This window comes from Diabrotica undecimpunctata, chromosome 1, assembly GCF_040954645.1.
Source record: "Diabrotica undecimpunctata isolate CICGRU chromosome 1, icDiaUnde3, whole genome shotgun sequence".
NCBI lineage: Eukaryota > Metazoa > Arthropoda > Insecta > Coleoptera > Chrysomelidae > Diabrotica > Diabrotica undecimpunctata.
Window position 1 is genome coordinate 141118914 of NC_092803.1, and position 23791 is coordinate 141142704.

A 23791-nucleotide genomic window follows, 5' to 3' on the forward strand; every position below is an offset into this window, starting at 1 on the left:
CTTTGCACACAAAGAATAGGTAACGCTACTTCAGGCATTTAAATCGAAATAGAATTTCTAAATACAGGGTGTTCAAAAATGATAAGCCATTTCTTGAAACTTCAAGCTACAGTCAATAATTTTAAACGAAACACTATATTTTATAATTTTAATGAAAGAAAAAATAAATTGTCTCTCAAATAGTATTAGGGATCCCTATACGTAAAGTTAATACTTTTGGAGATAATTGGCATTTAATGTTAAATGTAAGATATTTATTGTTTTATTTTAGCAGACCGTGTATGAAGGTATGATAATTGTCATTACTTGTTATTATTGTCACTCTTACAGTGATAAAAATGGTTGGTTTAGAATTAAACAATGATAATTGCTTAAATTTACTTTATATATATTAAGATATATCATATACACATAACATAGTTATTTTGATAACATAGTTATTTTGATAACTATTGTCTAGGACGGGAAAGATTTTTGTTTTGGTTCAGAGCAGTGGCTATACCGCTCTGAGGAGACCTAAAGAGGTCGAAATACGTATAAGCGGCTTGTTGCTGCCCTGTATCGAAACAAAAATCTAATACCGTCATTATGTTTTATTACTTTACTCCGTTTGGAGTACCAGAAACTGAATTCACTACGAATTTTGACCACGATGAACGGTACGTGGAATGCAATTTTAGATTCCCTTGCCGAGTAATTTATCAAGCTGTTTGCTTTACAAGTTTTAGAAGGCACAGTGGTAAAAATTTGAATTTGGTTTCGCCAGGTAGAAATCGTTTGATTTCTCTTTTTGTTTATATTAAGATATTTTTCATTTTAAAAAAGTCGTTTAAGTTACCATCATAAAATTGGAGAGCTACAACCTGGTTGTCTCTGATCGCTCCTGAAACCCACGTACTCTTGTTAAAAGTTGATTTACTTCACTCCAGTAATGCAAATTGTGTCTATTAAACATTCCATTTTTTGTAAATTTTGATTCGTCATACAATTTAACATTCTTTAAGAATTCCTTATCTTTTTGACATTAAATCGTTACAAATTCTATTGTTTTATTATAGTCTCTGTGTTGAAAACAACCAAAATGTGTTAAATTTTTAAGTAATTTCTTTACAGTGTCACGGGGAGTTCGTGGTCGATCTGGATATCTTTTTGCAAATAAAGCACATGTTCTAGTAATAACTCTGTCACATTCCCCATGTATTAAAAGTAAATTTACGCATTCTTTATTGTTTAATTCTAAACGAGCCATTTCTGACACATTCCAAAAGTACCAATAACCACAAATAATGACAATTATGGCATATTCATACACGGCCTGCTAGAATAAAATAATAATTATCTTATAACATTAAACCACAATTATCTCAACAGTATTAACTTTAGGTATAGGAAATTCTAATAATATTTGAAAGACAACTGATTTTTCATTAAAATTATAAAATACAGGGAGTTTCATTTAAAATTATTGACTTACTTAAAGTTTAAAGAAATGGGGTATCAATTGTGAACCCTATATTTAGAAATTGGATTTCGATGCCAATTCTTGAAAGAACGTTACCCATTATTTGTGTTCAATGATGTTCAAGACATTATGTTTGTTAATGAATAAGCTATTAACTTTTAAAAGTTTGTCTCTATCTGTCAAATTTTTTGAAAAAAGATGAATAATTCAAAAATATGAAGTATTGATCTATGGTACCTCATAGAAAGTCTGTCTCATATTTTACGTAAAATATAAACATTTAATAATATACAGGGTGTTTCATTTAAAATACCAAAGTTGTTGTTCACTTCCAGTATAATCGGAAGTAGCATGTCTGTCAAAATATTTTCTTTCAGTTCTTCATAACTTGTAATCCCCATAAACCAATTTTCATAAATATCGCGTAAGTAGTTTCCGATATATAGATAGTGTAAGCTCGTCGTGAAACACCCTGTATAGTCTGCTTTATTTGTTTTATTTTACTTAAACTCTCTTTAAATTTCCGCAGCTGGATATTTCTACTCCCAGATATTCGAATATCAAGACTTGTTTGATTATTTCGTGGTTAATTAATATTGTTTAACCAGACATACAAACATTGTTTGTGTGTCTCTGAGTCTCGGCAGCTATTTTGCATGTTTGTACCACTCGCTGTCGGTTATCTTCGTTATCTGAGATCGGGATTGCGTTGTATGCATAAAAAAGGATTTTTACTTGTTTTCTGCCCAGCTTGTATCCTTGTCCTGTCTTTTTAATTTCCTCGATGATCTTATTACGTCTAATTACTAGGTTGAAGAGTAGTTGACTTAGCTTTCTACCTGTCGGATTTCCCAATTAGTATCTACTTCCGATAACAGTGTAATCTCGACATTAATTTTTGTTTTGTTGTTAGTGTTACTATATCAGTCGGTTGGATTGTTTTTTTTTCTTTTAGTAATAATTGTAACACATAGGTGTTAGTCATTTCTATAAAGCACATATAGGTAGATCTGGTATATTCCAAACATTTTTCACTAATTCGTGTGTCTAGGAATTGTTGCAGTCTGTTGCTCTTCATTGATTATCTATTTTTCCTTAATCTTGTTAAAAAATATTCTTGTTAGCAATTTAAGAGTTGTATCGAGGAGGGTGATTCTACGATAGTTGGTAGGAGTATATATAGGTTATTATTTCACTTTTTTGTTTATCGGTATGGTAACGATGGGCCTCTACTGGCTGTTACATGCTATTTAAAATTTCCTGAAGAAGTACCTCTGTGTTTTCAGTTTATCCACCGTAAAGTTCATGTGGTATGTTATCGGATCTTGGAGCTTTTCTATTTTTTATTTACATAGGCTATCCCTGACTTCATCTTTTGTGATTTTTATGTCATAATCACCATCACTTTCTTTTTCTTCTGCTTCTGTAGACCTAATACTATCCCCATTGTAAATTTCTTTTATATCAGATATCAATTGCGAAATTTACTATCTTAGGCATTAATGACACTTTCAGTTAAAAATGCCATACTGGGATTATTCTATTTTTAAGATTTTTATATTCGTTAATGGGTTTATTTCTACCTTTAGCGATTTTCCAAACTTACCTTTGTGCTCCATATAGCATATAGGTCGTGTTCAAAGTCGTTGTTCAATTTTGTCCAATAGGCTCCTTTTATGCTTATTATCTTAGAATTTGTGTTTTTTCTTGTATCTTGCTGGTACGTGTAATATATAGCTGGCACCGTTTCTCGCATCCTAATTTCTAGCGTTTTCTGTTGAAGCAATCTTCATTTTTTAAATCTCTGGCGATCATTGCATCTTCGATATCTTCTCTCTAGGACAGTCTTGGTCTACCTCGGTTTCTTCTAATAGGCTGCAGGTATCCATGCCAGTTTAGGATTTTGGCTTTGATTGGCCAGATTGATTCATTTCCATGGCCTTAATTTTTTATTTGTTTCTTTAATCTATTTCCCAGAGTTCGGCGCCGTACAACCCAATACTTTCTATTATTGTTTTAAAAATTCTTCTGTTATTTTCTTTTGTTATTTTGTTATTCCAAAATAGTCCGTATAGCCTGTCTAGTGGCTGATCTTGCTTGGCCAATCCTGGAATGTAAAACTTCGTTACTCCATGCTTTTGATGTTATTTGGACTCCCAAGTTGAAGGTTTCAGTTGATTTTATAGTTTTCATTTCAATTTGTAGGCTTTCTGGTTTTTCTCCTGCAACTAAGTACTCGGTTTTTTTATATTAATTATTGTCGTCAGGCTCCACTTGGCGTACTCCTCTTCCAGTTTTCTAAGCATATACTCTCGTCTTCAGCTAGAATGGTTTGGTCGTCAAGTGTATCGTGTACAATCTCTCGTCTTCGATTGGGAAACCTATATTGCAGCATTTTCTTCTCCACACTGAAAGCGCCTCATTCAGATAGATTTTGAAGAGTGTAGGTGCTATGCAGCAGCCTTGTTTTAGACCCTTACTAATAAAAATTTATCTAGTTAATTTGTTTCCAGTTTGAATGTCTACCGTCATATTTTTGTAAAGCTGTCCTTGTTTTTCTGTTGTAAAGATTACATGAGTTGAAAAGTTGTGCCTTACTCTTTTCTCAATAACCTGCTTTAGAGAAAATATGCTGCCCATACAGCATCTGCCTGCACGAAATGCATTCTGTTCTACATCTGTTATCTGTTTTCAATTTGATTTTTAATTATTTTTTTTGTACGTGTTATTTGTTTTATTATAAGGAAAGTACAGCACATAGGGGAAAGATGAGTTACTTTCATAATTGTGCAGTACTGCGACTGTACGTTCAGTAAATATTCGAAGGAAATCAGAGAGAAACAGGAAGGCGAAGGCGTAGGAAGATATTTATGGCATATGCAAATAGGTAATTGCTGAGGATTCGCTTCTTTATACGCCTGTAAATTAATACGAAAACCATGAATTTTAAAATAATATTAATATTATGTAATGTTATATATAAAGGAAAAATAAACAGTAGTCAATATTTTACACACTTTTTACGCCTTTGTAAATATTATCACCCAATGAACTCCATACAATGTGAGATGGTTTAATTCCCTTACAAATACTCCCAACTACAACTACTTACTATATTCCAAACGAACTACTCAAGCTCCAACCAGGAAGAACCCATAAAACGGAATCAAACCAAACCAAACCAAAAACAAAAAGCCTCTAAAGCGGAGAAGCAAATAATAAAAAATAAGCGTCACTTACTGCACTTATCCCTAACAATGAAGGCCGAGAGCGTAACTAAAAAAAATGGCAGCCTCAGCTCCTAATCACGTCTGAAGAAACTCCAGATAATGCTGGTCGTAGTTTTGGTGCGTACCTTATCACTCACGCTATTTTCCTTCTTGACGACGGTACCGCCGACGTTTTTCTTCTGAACGCTCCTCCCGAACGTGTGGCTGCCGTTCAACTTCTGGAACGACTCACTGGATCTCAGCTTTCCGGACAAGGAGTCCTTGGTCGTCACGAGGGAGCTGTTTCTCGATTTGGAAAGGGAGTTGGATTTAGAGTTGAGGCTGTTGCCTTCGGACTTATTGGACTCGCTCTTCGTCCTCCACGATTGTGCCGAGTGTGGTCTACCTGGTGAATCGCCGCTACGGCTACGAGTGCTGGATGGTGCTGGGCTGTGTTTACCTAGTAATACTTTTCTAATGAGAGAAAGTGTGTGCAAAAAGGCATGTAAGGTATATGATAACTATGAATAGTGTATACTTTGCAGAAACTAATACATTATTACGGTGCTGAAAATGTGCTTAAAATCTGGATGTCAATTTTCGATACTAACAATAACCGTTAATTAGAAAAATTAATAAAAACTAATTAACAAACTTTTTGCGAAACTGTGCAAATAATTATTTGACTTTTAACATCAAAAACTACTACCTTTAGGGCAATAGTGATACATATAATTTTTTTTTTAAGTTCTTTTTCATTCATTGTTTGAACGCTTAAATTTTTAGTTTTCCCTCCACACATCTTCATTTCAGCTACATCTTTTAACATTCACAGATAATGCAGAAAATTTGTATAATGAAACTCTAAGTCTTTATCTTTAAAATGAGTCTAATTGCGTTTTTTAATTATCATAAACTTTGCTGTGAAATAGAGCAACAAATTAGAGCAGAATACGCCATTTTGAAGGTTCTTTTATCTCTGAACAGATAAAATGTTTATACATATTTTCAAGTATAAAATAGATACCTTTTTAATGGTAAGTGAAACTGAAAAAATCTAAGTTTTCGCAATAAATTGTAAATAATTAAAAAACAAAGCCCAAATTTCTGCCAACATATAGGTTTTCTAAATACTTATAAGTATATTAACGGAAAAACTCGTCAAATACCTCGCTATTGGAAAGTCCTGAAAAAAACTTATTTACCTGGACTATCAATAAAAGACACGAGGCAGTTTAACTCCAATTCCGAACGAATATTAGTACTCGATAGTTGGCTATTGCCTTCCCACAGATGACCTCTCTCTTTTCTTTTTCTGTTTATAGTGATAATTCTACCTACAATCCATGTTGACCCCACATGATAGGATATTGAAAGCCGAGAGCTCACGGATCCTGAAGAGGCGTCCTTCGCCGGTTCAAATCGGCGAAGAGAAATAGAAAATAAATGATAGTCAAAAGACAAGAGAACACGGTTGTCACCCAACGTTACTGTGAAATTAATAAATATTTACTTTTTGATAAATTCACTCGAGCTACCCCAAAAATTTGGTCGGACCATTCCGATACTGTCGGAATAGTCCTGTCGGTTGTACGCCATCAGGGTCGGCGGTAAAAAATTTAATGATAAAAATTACAACACAACTTCGTATGACCACTCCATAGTAAAATTACCACGGCACTGACCGTACTTTCCCTTGGCCTCGTCGGAATAGTTGGAGGGGTAAGTACATGCGGTGCATCAGCTTCCGACCATCCGCCCGTCTTTTGAACCGTGTTGATTTACCATCGAATGACCGGACTGTACGCATCGATCATAAATAGACAGTTTTGCCTTATCGCAAGGATCGTAAACCACAAATATTAAAGGGAAAAATGATGTTCTACGTTGAGTTGATGCCCATCTTTAAATTTTGTCTTTTTTTATTATGTATTTTCTATTTCTCTTTGCCAACTGTGAACCGATGAAAAACGCAGCTCCACGTTCTGTGAGATCCCAGCTTAACGCGGTTATAATCACCTATGAGCTATCTTTAAAAGAATAAGGCTATTTCCAAATTATTACTTTTTAAATTCTTAGTTTAAACTTATGAAAGAGGTCTGAAACAAAACCAAAATTGTCTTTTAGTTTTTTTTTTTAAATTGTATAGTATTAACTTCTGCAAGATATACTACCTACGAAATATGATGATTTTTTAAATATATACCTATGGTTTTCTATTTTTCAACTTCTTAATTTATTTTACTGGTTTTATTTTAGTTATTATTTAATATTCAGTTAATAGCCACACTATAGCTTTAGGCATTTTAAATATGAAAAATTAAGTTCGACTAATTTCTATAAACTCAAGGTAATTCGGATAAATACAAATACAAAATACACTAATATACACGAAAAGTCATCATCCTCATCAATGGTAGTTGTAATTAGAATTATCCTAGTCTATTTCGCCAGTAGTTTCTTTCCATTTGCTAACCGTTGTCAAGTTACCGCGCCAATTGTTCTCACACTCTCGTTTACACCAATCTTTTTCCCGTCTTAGCCTTTCCAACTTCTCTTTCCCACAGTCAGAGATAATGGGGTGCGCCTGAGAGGATATTTTTCATTCGTCTTGGCAGGTATCCTTCCTATCCCAGCCTTAGCTTATTTTATATTTATTATAGATATTAGGTATATCGCCTTCTCCAGATGCAGTTTTCACATAGTATTTTAAAAATAGTCCATGTTTCTGAGCCATATGGTAGTATCGGTGTCTTCCCACATCATCTCTTTCAGTCTTCTCGAACACTATACTCAAAAGAAAACATTCGAGAGTAACTCCCTGTAGAGACAGCTTTCGTGTTTTAAATGTTAACAAAAGGTCGTTGTACCTATACGCATTCTGGAAATCATGCATGAAAGAAAAGTATTTGACAGAATGTTTAAAATATAATAAAAAAACAATGTTAGCTTAAAAGGGCCCATAATACAGCTTCAGAAATAACAGAAGCATAATATATCATCACAATAATTATACCTCTTATCAAGGAGTATAGACTTAAGGGGGCTTCTATATAAGGTTAAAGAGTGAGCCCAAACCTGCTTGTCGTAAAAAGACCTTACAAGACGCTTACAGAACTGGCATTTCAAACTCAGAAAAAAATGCATCAATGACGACGACACCTTACAAACTACTTTCGACGAAAAGATGAATTTTTTGACATCCTACAACGCACGCTAGAAGAAATATCCAATAAAGGCAAAGTATTTCAAGAATTACTCAAGGACGAAATTATCAGATACCAGATATTAAAACAGACGCAAAATATATCCAATACCCTAAGACAGTAATAGATAATGTAGAAGTCGCCTGTGAGAATGTAAAGGATACTGTAAATAACAAGGCCAAGGAAACCTTAGAGAAAATAACAATAGACACAAATAGAAAAAATAATAAACCATGGTTTAACTCAGAAATCAAGGAACTGACAAGAGAAAAGAAGAAATCGCGTGAAGAATAAGAGCGAAAAATAGTACAAATAAAGCAATTAAAAAAATATATACGTGATGGATACGATAGTTACTTGATGGAAGGTAATTTATTAAAAAATAAAACACTGACAACTTTTGTTTTCAACACTTCCACAAATTTTATTATAATTTATTATCACTACAGCTGTTTCGGCAGTGGCTTTCTTAAGATTTTGTTATGCGTCTAGCATTTTATAGTCTTTAACTGAATAAGTTGAGGATGGGAAAACCTGTTTGTTTCACGATCGTCATTCAGAATTATATATTTTTTAATTTGTTAATTTCCATAGATTCTACTAATGATAGCTTAAGGCCGAATGTAAAGAATTTGAAATTGGTTATTAAAAGAATGATTATGATCTAGAAGGTGAAGTGCGTAATTAGAATCTCTTTTTCTATTATTGAAAGCTCTTTTGTGTTCTTCTATCCGTTTGTTAGAAGTTCTACCCATTTGACCGATGTGAGTCACTTACACAGTGGGGTATGCAAACTTACATGTGGCGACCGCCCAAAAACTTTAATAATTTTATGTAATACTTGAAAATACCCTTTCTAACTGCAGCAGCCAATTTCATATCAGTAATTATATTCCCTTTATCACTTTTACGAATATTTGTATTGTGATATTTCTAGTACCTGTCATCTCTTTTTTGTACAGGTACAGGTTAATGATATCCTATTTTTATCCAGGTCTTCTACTTCAAAACACATGAACCCTAATATTCACAACTATGTGAAAAGAGAGTTAAGGTTGATCTTCACCCTCGATTAATTTGTTTCTGATCCTAGAGATGGCTCTACTGCGGCATACTACTGTGGTAATTTTTTTAACTTAATCGTAGATTTCTACATGACGACTCTGTAATATTTTCAAACCCTAATATAAATTACAGTTTTCTATAATTATATCCATTGGCTGAGGTGCCAAGTTGTGCAGACATTAATTTTATCAAATACCTAGTAGACCAAATAAGCAAAGATATCTTTAACAACATCTTTATGTATAATATTTTACTGCTCCGCTGTGTCAATCGGAATGTATTAAAGTTACGCATTTGCAAGAACATAATCCACACCATATCATTGAAAAATGACACATATTTATTATGTAAACATTTTTATCGACAAAGAGGTACTTAGCGGCGCTATCTGTGAATATCGTATTACCACTAAATTTATACATGCAATCATATATTAGATTTTTGTTGATAGAATAGTTAAAAATTAAATTATCTGGTATTATTTAATATTTTAGTGGGATTTATATGAAAAATGGTCAATCGTCAAAAATGTTAATTAAAACATGCGAACATGTCTTTCTTTTGGTGTGTTTATTACTGGTTTCAGGTTTGTTATCTTCCTTATTAGTGCGTTTCTCTTCCTTGTATGTGTCCAAACCATCTCAGTCTGTGTGGATTAATAAATTTTACTATGTCTTCCCCTTCGGTTATATTTCTATTTCTTATTTCATGCTTTATTAGTCTTCTATATTCTCCTTGTTCGGGCTTTATTGGGCTGTTTATTCTTATCATTTTGCTTTTAATAATTCTTACTTTTTTTTATATTTTACTTTTTATTTATATTTTTATTTTCTTTATATCTATTTTCGTACGACATATTACTTTCTCTACGTATGCTATCACTGGTCTAATTGCTGCTCTATATATTTTTGTGTTTGTTTTTTGCTGTTTTTTATCTTTAAGTAGTGAATGATATTTCCAAAACACGATGTTCTTCTCTCACCTTGTGTGCGTGGTAGTGTCATGCGTTGGATGTACGATTTGGGGTAGTTGATGCCTATTTAGTTATCACGGTTCTATTTGGTCTAATTAGTTCTTCAGTTTCCGTATTCGACCATTTTATAAAGCCAAATGAGTATGTGAAAAGTGGTATTGCGTATGTGTTTATTGCTTTTACTATGTGCTTGAAATTAAGTTTGCTTTTGAGTATTAGTATCCCAGATTTAGTCATACGGCTCACACTTCATCTAAGGGGAAAATTGACTCATCCCAGATACCTACGGTATCAAAAGGATTGAGCTCTGGTGGGACTTTTTCCGTGTTACAGAGCCCTAGGTGGCTTGATATGTTGGAGTATCTCCCAAAAATTTTCGTACACATCTGGACGTTGAGGGTACTACAGCTTTCTGCATAGTCTTGTAGAGATGTTCATTCAGACCTAGCTTTTTTATGTTTTCTAGGAGGTTCTTTGGAATTACTCCAGTAGTAGAGAGAATAATAGGTATTGTCTGGGTACTTTCCATTCTCCACTGTCTTCGTATTTGAATTTCCAGATCCCTGTACGTGGCGATTTTTTCGTTCTGTTTAACACGAAGATTATGGTTGTTGGGTATCGCCACATCAATTAATGTTATTTGTCTCTTTAGTTTAATAACTAGTATGAGATCTGGTCTATTATGTGCCACTGTTTGTTCTGTGAGCACAGTGCGGTCCCAGGATAGCTTGTAGTTGTCATTATCAAGTATACTCTCAGGAACGTATTGATAATATGGAAGATGGTTTGTTTGAAGAAGTCCCAGTTTGATAGCTATCTCTTGATGAATGATCTTTCTTACTGAGTCGTGCCGTTCCTTATATTCAGTTGCAGCAAATGCCTGACAGCCCCGGTAAGATGTTTGATGGTTTCCTGAGCTTAACATCCATATCGGCATTTGTCATTCTGGACCTGAGGGTCTTTGACGATATATTTCAGGTAATTTTTGGTTTGTATAACCTGATCCTGAATGGCTAGTAGTGAATCTTCTGTTTCAGGGAACATCTTTCCTGACGTCAGCCAATAGTTCGACGCTATATTGTCGACATGGTCTTGACTGACCTCATTGGGATGTCGCCCATGCAGAGGTTCACTCATCAAACAGAGAAAGAAATAGGTATGAACCCTGTGACTGTAAGAGAGATGATCGTGAAGATGACTGAAGGAAGTACGGAGGAATGGAATAGTGTTCACAATTACATCCGAGCAGTCATTAAAAAGAAAGAAGAAGAAGAGAAACACCAACCGAGCCAACGACAGAGATAAGATCTAATTACTATTTTAATGGAAATAAGCCACAATTGAAGGTTAAAATAAGTTTATTGACGTTTGAATCTTTGATCTTTGATCTTGCACTAATAACTTGTTTATACTCCAACAATTAATAGAAAAAAGAATAGTAGTTGGTACCAAAGTACATCTAGCCTTCATCGACCTAGAAAAGGCGTATTATACAGTTCCAAGACTTAAATTGTGGCAACAACTCGACATTAGTCCATACCTTTTAGGAATAATTACAGAAGTATACAGGGAGAACACTACTTACCTAAAAATCGGAAATAGACTATCAGAGCCAATAAAAGTAACTAAAGGACTAAAACAAGGGTGCATAATGTCACACTCACTGTTTAATTTATATATTGAGGCAGCCCTCCATAATTGGAAAAACCACTGCCTGGGAATGGGAATCCCCATAAGAAATGACGTACTGTTCTTCCTGAACTTTGCGGATGACCAAGTCGTCCTAGCTCAAGATTTTTATGATCTAGAATTTATGATAAAGCGTCTATACAGAGAATATGTAAAATGTGGGTTACAAGTCAGCATGAAGAAAACAGAATATTTAGTTATCAATTCAGATGCAAGGTTTGAAGTGTTGATCGACAAGGACGTGGAAATCAAACAAGTGGAAAAATTTAAATATTTAAGTGCACTCATTACTAAGAACGGCTTGGGACAAACCGAAATTAAACACCGAATTACTCAGAGACGTAAAATTGTAGGATATCTGAACTCCTTATGGTGGGATCGCAACATTTCCAAAAGGAACAAAAAAAGAATAGGGCAAACCATGGTCGAATCAGTTCTTTGTTATGGCTCTGAAGTATAAACAATTGTCAATGCAGACCTGAAGAGAAGATTGTTATCAGTTGAAATGGATTATTTGAGAAAAAGTGCTAGAACATCAAGCCAGGAAAGGAAGACCAACGCTACAGAAACGGTCATTGACAGAATAGAAAAAAAGAGGTTCAAAATGGTTTGGACACCTATTGAGAATGCCTGACGAACGTTGGCCCCAAAAACTTCACAAATGGATGCCCCCCCGGAAGAAGAAAAAGAGGTAGAACTTGACGCTCATGGAATGAAGGAATTAGAAGAGCGATGGAATCGAAAGGTTTGGAGGAGGAGCATGCCTTAAACCGGCAGAATTGGCGGAGAAGAACGGGAATACGGCGATAGCCGTCTCCAAAATAAATTGTATTTACAAGTTGGCTTATTCCCATTAAAATAGTAATTACTTTAAAAGCCACAAGAAAATAGTTTCAGAACAATAGATAAGATTTAGATAAGAGAAGTGAGTGTTCCAAAAATGTCTTCACCCCACTTTCGGAGTACGGTACATGCGACAGTCAAATGCACACAAGTAAGAGAGGGTGGTTTTAGTTGGTAGGCAGGATAATAGATACCTGAATCTTTGGCACTGCTATCTTTAGTACTTTAAATTAAACTAAAACCCAAATTTTATGGACTCAAAATGGAGGTAGCATAAAAAAATTTCAAACCCCCCCCCCCCTCAGACAAATTCTGTGTACGATACTGGTTATGCAAGAAACACTATTTTTATAAATACTAAAATAATTAACCATAAACGCCTAAATAGGTTTTTAAAACTAAATAGGTTTTTTATAGATATATTACTTATAGAGTGTAAATTTTATGATATCCTACTTTCAAAATAAAAGTTGCAGTATCTACTATTATGTAACTCTGTAAGTTTCAGCATGACCGGTTCAAAGTTCAAACCGATAACATTCCTATTAAATTTTGTTGTTATCTGCCAAAGTGTTGTACAAAGTAATTGATATGGCAACCCTGTTAGTGTGACGTTTTGCTTGAAGCGTTTCGAAGCCGAACGTAATGCTATCTATCGATGATAAATACTACCATTGCTTCAGATGGAGCCATCTCCCTACATTACGATTTGAAGGCGGCAGTTCAAGACATAATTCTTGTTTAACGAGATTTTTCATATGTTTAGGAAAAAATATTTAACTTTTTGTTGCAAATATTTTCCACTTTTACAGTTTTAAATATGTTGTTATTAAAAAATTTTCGGTTTCTTACCGGTAACTTTATTATAAGCCGAAACATATTATTTTTTCCTATTGGAACAAAACTGTAAATTCAAAAATTTTCAAAAAATTCATAAGTATTTCTTATAATCATATCTTGATGCTGTAAATAAAATAAACAAAATCCTATGTTTGGTTTTCCCGCTTTATACTTGGAAAAAAGTAGTTTTTTTGAGTTTTTTCAAAAACGAAAACATGAAGTTTGTTTAAAAGTTGTTAAAATACTTCTAGACATCACATATACCTTCTCAAATTTTTTCAAATTTTTTGAATTTGGGGTTTGTCTTTTGGGGGGTGCAGATCAACCTTAACAAGAACAATGGAAAATATATAAAATAACATGACTATGGTGATAGTACGCAATAATAAAACGCCTAGTGTGCTTCTTTATATGTATATTAAACAGTTTTATCAGCGAACAACCAAACGAATTTAAAATGTATAGAAAAATCCATAGATGTATATTTTAAAATATCATTTAAGTTTATAAATTTAATTAAGTTTAATTAAGGAACGAAAACAAAGTTTTTCATTTTATTTTCCAGTTGTTTCTATCAGAATTCACCGACCGTGATTCACCTGACTCACCAATAACAGTTCCTCGAAAGATTAATTCACTAATTTCCACAATAATCAAAAATATAACACATCAAAAAAACAAAACTTCCACGTATTTCCAAATATTTAATTTATTTTAAAGATTGAAATTTTTAGTAAGATGTATTCCATCATTTTATGACATTGAAATTAAAAATTATGGTTGCAGCATAGATGGATTATCTGTTTTCGATGAATACCTTTCGATAACCTAATGTCGGTGAACTTCCGGTAGTTGAATTGTATAGGATGGACTGTTATCGGTGGAATTTACGGTGGATGAATTCCATTCTATGAACTTACAGATTAAAATTCAATACAAATACATTCAAAAGTTCATATAAAAGTTTGTTTCCATTATTTTATTCTTAAAAATGTCATTAACTTTGCGAAACTACCAAGTTTTCGTGTAAATGAAGCATGCTATTAAAACACTCTAAATTGTAATATTGTATGACTGTTAACTATAATAACCGATGAAACTATATGAATGAAATACCAACTCCTACAAAACCAAATATGTGTTTTAAATGGAAAAAACTGAACTCTTAGTTTTCAAATGAATAACTTACGTTGCGTTAAACTCTGTACCCATATACAAATGGTTTTATTTAATATAAGATCTTTTCATCTTATACCATGATTAATAATAACTAAACAATCAAAATCCGTTACTTTTGCCAAAAAATAGTAAATTATGCAACCAGCATTTGATGGTCATTATGAAGCGAGTATGAGGGATACAACATGAGCCGCGTAGCGGCGAATGCTGTGTAGAATACGAGCATCATAATGGCAATTAAATGCAAATAGTCATGATTTTGTCTCCAATCATTCACAACAAAAAATAATAAGTATATTTAAATTTATTTATTTTGTAACACAAACAAATTAGGTAGTCTGCGAATTTCAAATATGTTAATCTTCTACCGTCAATGTTCAGGCCTTTCTCTTCCCAGTTAAGATTTTTACAAGCATATTCTAGTACTGCAGTAAACAGTTTAGGCGATAAGGTATCACTCTGCGGACTCCTCTGTCGATTAGGATATGATCCATGTTTTTATGTAGTTTCACCGACATAGTTGCGTTCTTGTATGTATTGTAAATTAACCTTGTATATCGGTAGTTAATGCGGCATATGTTTGTAATGCTTCCAGGATTTTGTCAAATTCTACTGTGTCAAGGGCTTTATGGAAATCTACAAAAGCCAGAATAGTATTTAGTATTCTATAGTCTTTTCTATTACCGTTTTAATGACTGTAGGTGATCATTTGTTCCAAATCCGGTACGAAATCCCGCTTGCTCTATTGGCTGGTAGAAATCAAGTTGTTTCTCAAGACGATTCGTTACTATTCTTGTAAGGAGTTTGTATAGGTGACTAAGAAGACTTATAGGTCTGTAGTTTTCTAATTCATGGAGATCTCCTTTTTTGTACAATAGAATTACCTCAACCTTGTGCCATTTGTCGGGTATATTACTGTCCAAAAGGGACATGTTAAAAAGGTTTTCTACTTTCTTAAGTAGGCAAGTGCCTCCGATTTTGATTGCATCAGTAACTACACAATCTTCGCCTGGAGGTTTTGTTATTCTTAGCTTTTCTTAGGGCTAGTTTTATTTCGTCTATTGTGATTTCCGGTAGTAGTTCTGATCCTTGGTTGACACTGCCCTTTTTCCTTGTTAATATTTCTGGTACTTGATCTTCTCTGCTATTTGCTTTTTGTTGGCTTGTGTACAGCAATTTGTAGAAGTCTTCAACTATTTTAAGGGTTTCCTCTCTGTTGGTTGTAAGATGACCATTTCTATCTTTCTTCTTCTTTGTCAACCATTTTCCATCCACTCCTGAATGTAGGTCTCTCCCAATTGCTTTCATCTTTCTCTATCTTGCGCCAATCTAATCCACTGTTTGCCTGCCACTGTTCTTATGTCATCTACCCATCTTTTTTGAGGTCTTCTCATGCTTCTTGTTGTCGTCTTTGGTCTCCATTCTAGAATTCTCCGTGTCCACCTGTTGTCATTATATCGGGCTACGTGACCTGCCCAGCGCCATTTCATTTTTGTAATTTCTTCCATAATATCCCTAATCTTCGTTCTACGTCTTATCTCGGTGTTTCTAATCTTGTCTCTTAGTGATATTCCAAGCATGATTCGTTCCATTGCTCTTTGCGTTGTTTCTAATTTTTTAGCAGATTTTTTGGTAAGGGCTACTGTCTCCAAGCCGTAAGTACAAACTGGTAGTATGCATGTGTTATACACCTTTTTCTTTAAGTTTACAGGAATGGAGGTGTTTTTCAAGATATATGCTAATTTGCCGAAAGCGCCCCATACCAGTTGTGTTCTTCTTTTAATTTCAGCATCTTGATTTGGTTTTCCTAGTTTGATAACATGACCTAGATATACATAATGTTCAACATTTTTTATGGTATGATTTTGTATTGTTATATTTGTCTGGTCTCGGCTCACTATTTTTGTTTTGCTGTAGTTCATTTTTAAGCCTACCGCTCCTGAAACTGCATTTAATTGTTGTAACATATCATTTAGTTCTTGGATATTATCGGCTATTAAAATTATGTCATCTACGAATCGCAGATGACATAATATATGACATATGACAATATATGACATAACCACCAAAGTGGTTTAAGTATGATCCGTCGACGTTGATACCCTTATTGTTCCATTCTAGTTTCTTAAAAATGTCTTCTAGAGCAAGGGTAAATAGTTTGGGAGAGATGGTGTCTCCTTGTCTTACTCCCCGTTGTAGTCTTATGGGATTAGTTTTTGTGCTTTCGTCCAGCTTTATCTGCATGGTGGCATTTTCATATATATTTCTATCTTTAATCTTTATTATCTGCCTTGTCCCCGTTCTTAGTCTTTTTCTCAATACTTTCATACTTCTATTGTTGTCAATGGTATGTTGGATTTGTTCTTGGTTGTATTTTCGAGTGTCTGGTTTAACAGCTTTGAATATTTCTTTATTTAATTTTTGTCGTTCGTCAAAAAGGTTATGATACAATACCCCTATGTAGACTATGGCAAGTGTTCGAAAGCTTATCTATTAATACTACACTTGTGAAAGCAATACAACGATTCTACAACCATCGTCAATCAAAAGTACAGATAATTATAACCAGTTCACCGAGAATTTTATGGTAAATAAGGAACTGGCTGGCAAGAAATGCAAAGCTGCAACTCTCTTCAAAATCTACCTGAACGAGGCACTGAAGAAATGGAGGCGATACTGTTCTGGAATAGTTATACCATTCAACGACAAAACTACCTAATATAGACTTATTTTCGCGGATGATCAAGTAGTAATCGCACAAGACCAACAAGAATACATTTGATAAAAAAGCGATTAATACAAGAGTACCAGCGATGGGGTCTAAATGTTAATTCAACACAAACGAAAGACATGTGCACAGGAGAAGTTGAAAACGATTAACTCAACTTAGAAAGAAATGGATGCACTAAACAAAAATCGAAGAACGAATTATAGAAAGAGAAAAAATAGACCCACTAAACTCACTACTCTAATCTAAAACTATCTCTAAACAGAAAAAGACAGCTAAAGAACAGTATTTTTAAAAGCATTGTACTCTACGGATGTGAAAGCTGTCAACTCACTAAGAGAACGGAACAAAAATATCCTTGTTTTGGAAAGGGATTTTTGGTGCAGATCAACAGGTACATCCAACATATTAAGTACCTTTAATTAATTAAAGAATAAGACAAATCATGGACAGAACAATCATTAGCATAGAAGATATTAACAAAAACACCTTATTTGGTAAGGACAAGTTCAGAGAATAACAGACTATCGCCTTTCGAAAATTATATTGGATTGGCAGCCACCTGAGAGAATAAAACGAAGAAGATCAAAACAACATGGTTTGATGGGAGTCCTAAATTCAATACCATCAGAGAGAGATCTATGACCAGCAGACTGATTCGAGAAATCTGAGAACCAGAATGCACAGGACGCTTTGAATGGGTCAGTATATATGGAGATATGAACATCTCAATTCCATTCTTTAAACCATCTACCATTTACTTCTCTAGTTTCTCCAGTGTTCAGATTATTCTCTCTATTATCAATTTTTTCTATATACTTTTTCTTCTTATATGTGGAGCTGTGTTTTGGTAATATCTCCGTATGCCTCTGATTTCTTAGTTTGCTGTTCTGCTTTTATATATTTCTTGTATTCGCCATTCATGTACAAATATACAATTTAACAATTAAACATTCCTGCATATTTTTTCTTTTGTATATCATTCACAGCTCCAATAATATTGTTTTTTTTTTAATTTATTATGCATTGATTGGGTTATTTTTTGCCATTTAACGTTATATTTCTTTTATTACTTTATGATTTTTTTCTTCAAAATACTGTATATCTTTTTAAGTGTCGTGCGGAGCTTGTATCTCCTCTTTTGATCAAGATTTCCTTTGCTTTCTTAATATGGTTCTGAAGCAACTTTTTTATGGCACTTTTATATTAACTACATACTATAGTTAATAGGAATAAATCAATTTAAATTAGAATATTTTATATCTGTCTATTTTTCGTCTCGGAAATCGGATTTTATGTAGTTTGTGTCGTACGGTCGGTGGATATTTTCCTCGTGGATATTTGTGCGTTCCTGTTCCACACTCGGCGAGAAGCTCACCGGTGGCTCTGTAGTCACCAAGGGCCCACCGGCAATGTAAAATACCTTAGCAGTTCAAATGTTCTTACGTGACAATAATTTTCCTCTTACATGTATAATATGTTTGGTATTCTGATCACGGTATATTATGCCTTGGATCTCCTATACCTTTTTGTGGAATAATTCGTAGCCGATACGGCTTCGTACTTATTCACTACAAAGGTGTTCGTACTCTTCTTCAGGTGAAGTCTTATTACAATGGGTTCACTCTTGGGTAATAATAATAAACGTTTATAAACGTCTACAAACAGCCAACAAGGTCTAGATGGGGTCAAGATCTGACTTGATCCCGATCGGAAGATGCGCTGCCTTTTTATATACTTCTTGTTTGCGACTCGGCAGCGATCTTCCGTCGGAAGGCCAATAACAATGCAGTTAATAAAACCGTTTGTTATTAGCCGGCCAGAGTGATAATCTTTGCTCTGATTGGCCACTCTGGCGACATTTGTTCTTTATCAACAGCAGTTTGATTTCGGCTATAAATTTTTGCCTCTTTTGCAAATGTTCTCAATAATCAACGTCACCATTTTTTTTTCGGTCTTACTTTGCATCTTGAGTGTTTTCATATCTACTCTTTGTATTTTTGATTTTCTTATTTTATTTTTTTTTTGTTTTTGTACCATCCGAAGTAATTATGTTGTTTTTATATTAAAAGTTTAATTTCCGTTACTCAATTCATTCCTTAGTGATTTTTCATCTTCTCTTTGGTTTCACTTCAGTTATTTTCTAAATAAATCACGTCTTTAGGAGTTCCTTTTAGTGCAATTTTTTATAGTCATAGATCATAAAAATCGTGTTATTGAGACATTTTTGTTTGTTGTTCAAATACCTTTAAGTAATCTATAAAGTACAGAACTACTTCATTTGTAAATAAAATATTAAAAACTACTTTTTAATTAAATCATTTCGCTTCTGGTCCAATCTTCCAGTCCAATCATAACAATCATTACAATTTTTATCACTATCTTGTTCTAAACAATTCCTTCCTCTTAAATCTGCTAACGATTATATTGATTCTTTTTATTATCTATTCTTCTTAAATCTGCTAAGGACTACATTTTTTATTCTATTTATTATCTATTTTAAGTTCTTTATCCTCCGACACCCTGTTAGGGTAAAAGGAAGGGGAGAAAGAAAGAAAGTTCTTTATTCATGAATAAGCTCATTATTCTTTTCGTTTTTTATTTTTGCGATAACAACTAATGAGTCGTTTCTGCATTAGTATCGGAGTGTAAAGTTGTTTCGAAAAGTATTTAAATCCGCTTGTATTTCACAATAACCTCTAACTAGTAACAAACAAAAACATATAAATTTTGAAGGTTTCAAAGTACCAAAATAAAAATTCGTGCTTAGGATTAGTCACTAAACGTTAGATTATTTAACAACCATGTTAACCAAACGGTATTGTCATTAATTTAGCAACAGTCATTGATTAAGGCATGACCCACTTAGAATTTTTAGTCACTATTCTATGTAACTTCGAAAATGGAAACGAAAACATAATTGTAGATAGACCAGTCAACAGATTTTGTAAAAAAATTAACTTTTTGCATAGTTATTATTGTTAACTAAAATTAATGGTTATCAGAGATGTTCTATAAATATTCAAAATGATGATGGTAGTTGTTACTATCAAAGTTTAAAGAATACTATTACTTATTGGAAGAGAAGTACTATGTTCAAAAGAGTATTACAAAGTTTGGAAAGGATGTGAGAACAAATTGAAGGACATTTACAGTTTTTTGGTAGTTCTCTATCACAGGAGAATAAACCGAACGCCTAGATTTAATGCGTTGTTAATGTTCTTCAATAAGTGGTCATTGTCGGATCTCTTATGCGAGATACATTCAACAAAAGGTGGCGCTGAATCTTGAGATGCGTTTTCTGTCGAAGCAATCTTCAGTTTTTAAATCTCTGGCGGTCATTGCATCTTCTCTCCATGACCGTCTTGGCCAACAATTGTTTCCTATAGTGGGCGGAATCCATTTTTCTATCTTTTTAGCCATCTATTTTCAGGAATTATCTGCAGGTGTCCATACCAGTTTAGTCTTTTGGCTTCGATGGTGTCTATTATGTCTAGGTTAATTTCCATTTCTCTCCTAATGTCTACGTTTCTCACCCTTTCAAGTCTAGTGAGCCGGTAATAACATTTCCATGGCCTTAATTTTTGATTTATTTCTTTGATTGATTTCCCAAATATCGGCGCCGTATAACCCAATACTTTCTCTTATTGTTTTAAAACTTCTTTTATTTTTTTTTGCTATTTTATTATTCCACAATAGTCTGTGTAGCTGTTTAGTGGCTGATCTTGCTTGGCCAATCCTAGAATGTATTTCTTCGTTACTCTCAGCTTTTGATGTTATTTGGACTCCTAAATATTTGATGGTTTCAGTTGATTTTATAGTTCCCATTTCAATTTGTAGGCTTTCTAGTTTTTCTCCTGTAGCTAGGTACTCAGTTTTTTGTATATTAATTGTAAGGCCCCACTTGGTGTACTCCTCTTCAAGTTTTCATGGTATATAGTCGATATCACTCTCGTCTTTAGCTAGAATGGCTTACAGATCTTGCAAATTCAGATTTATTTTGAAGAGTGTAGGTGCTATGCCTTACTTTAGACCCTTACTAATAGGAATTTCTCTAGGTTATTTTGCTTATGTTATATATATATTTTAAATTATTTCTTGTTTTTCCATCGCTACCCAGAGCAATAAAAGCGGTACACGTCGCCAGATTATCAGACAACCAATGGACAAAACGCTTTAGAGTGGAGACCAAGGTAAGAAGCAATACGGAGCAAAGGACGCCCACCAACTAGATGGACTGAAGACTTGAAGTGTGTTAGCAATAACTGGATGCAAGCCGCACAAGAGAAACACATGGAAAGAGCTGACGGAGACCTATATCCAGCAGTGGACGCATACAGGTTGATGATGATGACGATGATGATGTTATTTTTTTATTGTAAGGAAATCACAGCATAGGGGAAGATAAGTTCCTCTCATATTTGTACAGTACTGAGACTGTACATTCAGTATAAAGACGCCTTAAAGACTTGAAAGTGAATATATGACACTTGTAGTTTGAACAATTCTTTCTATCTCCTTTTTTGTAGATGTTGTTAATATGGGATTTTGTCCACTCCGGTGGAAAGTCATGTCCTTTATAGAATAAGGGGAACACATACGGTAGTAATTTCCACACTACTTGTGGGCTGTGACTTGTGTGTGACTTTTTATCGTGAATTGCAGTCTTGTTTTAGCCGGAAGTAGTGAGTAATATTCGATCCAAAATCTTTCTTCTATTAAATATATTCTACTAACTTCTTTTCTGTTTGTTCTCAGGTTTTTTTTACCGTTTTCCATGCTTCTCTTGACATTTTTGCCCCTGTATATTTGTTGAGCTCTTCGTATTTACTTTCCCAGGAAACATTTTTTGCTTAAGTTACTAGATTGTTTACTTCTCTGTTTGATCTTGCGCATGTTCGTCTATCATCTAGGTCATTTGTGTGCAGTCACTTTTGATGCTTTTTTTTTTGTTGTGTACTGCATTAACGATGTCATTTGTCCACCAACTTTAATAGAGTATTCTTATTGTTAATCTTTGGCAGAGCCGTAACTTATATAAAAATGATGTGTGTTTGTTGTTTTGTGATAACATAATCTATAATTGACTTGGTGTTTCTCGTTGGTTGGACCAAATATGTATATTTTTATGTTGGTAAATATTGTTTTATTCTAAAAAAAAAAAGAGAACAAACCATCCAATTAAATGCCCTTCCATAAGTAGAGCATCAGAGTGAAAAAAAAATGAGAATATACAGTGATATTACAAGGAGAAAAGATGTTAATACTGAGGAAAAATCATCACAAGAAGAAACTACAGGTATGAAGTATTACTACAGCAAAATCTGAACGGATTTAATAAAATGGATGACAGAATCCTTATCCAATGAAACTCCAAATGGGCTCCAAAATCACGAATAAAAATAGCAAACAGTTATTGACCACAAAAAAATAGATGTGTATCTCATCTTAGAAACACATTTTACTAGATAATCATATATCAGACTCCGAATATATAAAATATACCATACAATATACCTAGATAGTACAGCAAAAGGCGGTAGTGCTGTTATTATCAAAAAAACTATTAGACCCTAATACAGCTTTTGGATAACTGACAGCAGGGTTTCAGGCCACAGCTGTCAACATAGCCATGAAAATGACTATAACCGAAATTTAAACAGGCAAACATTTGCCATTTTGGGCGATAACCGAAGACACAGGTGAAGAAATTTAAAGGACCTGTTGCGTTCGACCACAGAAATTATGAAACTGCTTCTAAAATACTGGTTTCTAAAACTTTAACAAAACAGAATAGTAAAGGGTGTTTTTTAGAGGTATAGTAATGGAAGGTGGTAACAATTTTTTAACGGTCGGCAATTTTGACAACTGTCAAGTGATTTATGTTAAGTTGGGTTTGACATTTTAGCATAAATAGACTTGACCTGAACAACGCTTCCAAATTGTACAAATTTATTTTGAAAATTGTGGTTTTGTTCGAAATACGTATCAGGCACTATGTCCATTTTATGGTCAATGTAATAGCCCATAAGATCAAGTAATTCGATTCACCATGGAACATTTTTGCACCACGTTTACTCTAACTGATAATATGCATCTACAGAAACGTTGTACAGTGCGTACAGAAGAACTTGTTGCTGATGGAGAGCATAGTATACAGGAAGACGCGAATCAGTCTATCTGCCATCTTATATAGCAGTTGGACACTTTTTCTTTCACTTTATGGAAGATTTTGCGAAAAGATCTTACTTGCGTACTTACAAAATCCAACTTTGCAAGAATTGAAGGTACATCATCACCTAGCAAGGCTTAGATTCGTAGATTCAGTAAGTGGGTCAAAAACGAGATTGCCGTTGATTCAGATTTTCATAAGCGAATTTTGTTTAATGATGAAGCTCACTTTTGGTTAAATGGCTACGTCAAAAAACAAAACTGCCCTATTTGGAGTTAAGATAATTCTCAAATGTATGTTGAGAAACCATTACATTCAGAAAAACTATCTGTTTGGTGTACTTTATGGTCTGGTGGAATCATTGGATCGTACTTCTTTAAAAACGATGCTGGCCAGAACGTTACAGTCAATCGTGACCGCTATAG

The 23791-nt window shown here is 33.8% G+C and overlaps 1 protein-coding gene across 4 annotated transcripts in view; it reads right to left on the bottom strand.

Annotated features, from left to right (window-relative positions):
* The window catches only part of jvl (javelin-like), a 539968-nt gene that overhangs the window by 51047 nt on the left and 465130 nt on the right, over positions 1–23791 (bottom strand). For 3 of the 4 annotated variants that reach the window (XM_072520143.1, XM_072520145.1, XM_072520144.1), the window contains exon 7: positions 4818–5131. In XM_072520143.1, the coding sequence (XP_072376244.1) occupies positions 4818–5131 (314 nt within the window). Of the gene's footprint in view, positions 1–4702; positions 5132–23791 lie in introns of all 4 variants that reach the window. The other variant, XR_011949790.1, reaches the window with a different exon arrangement.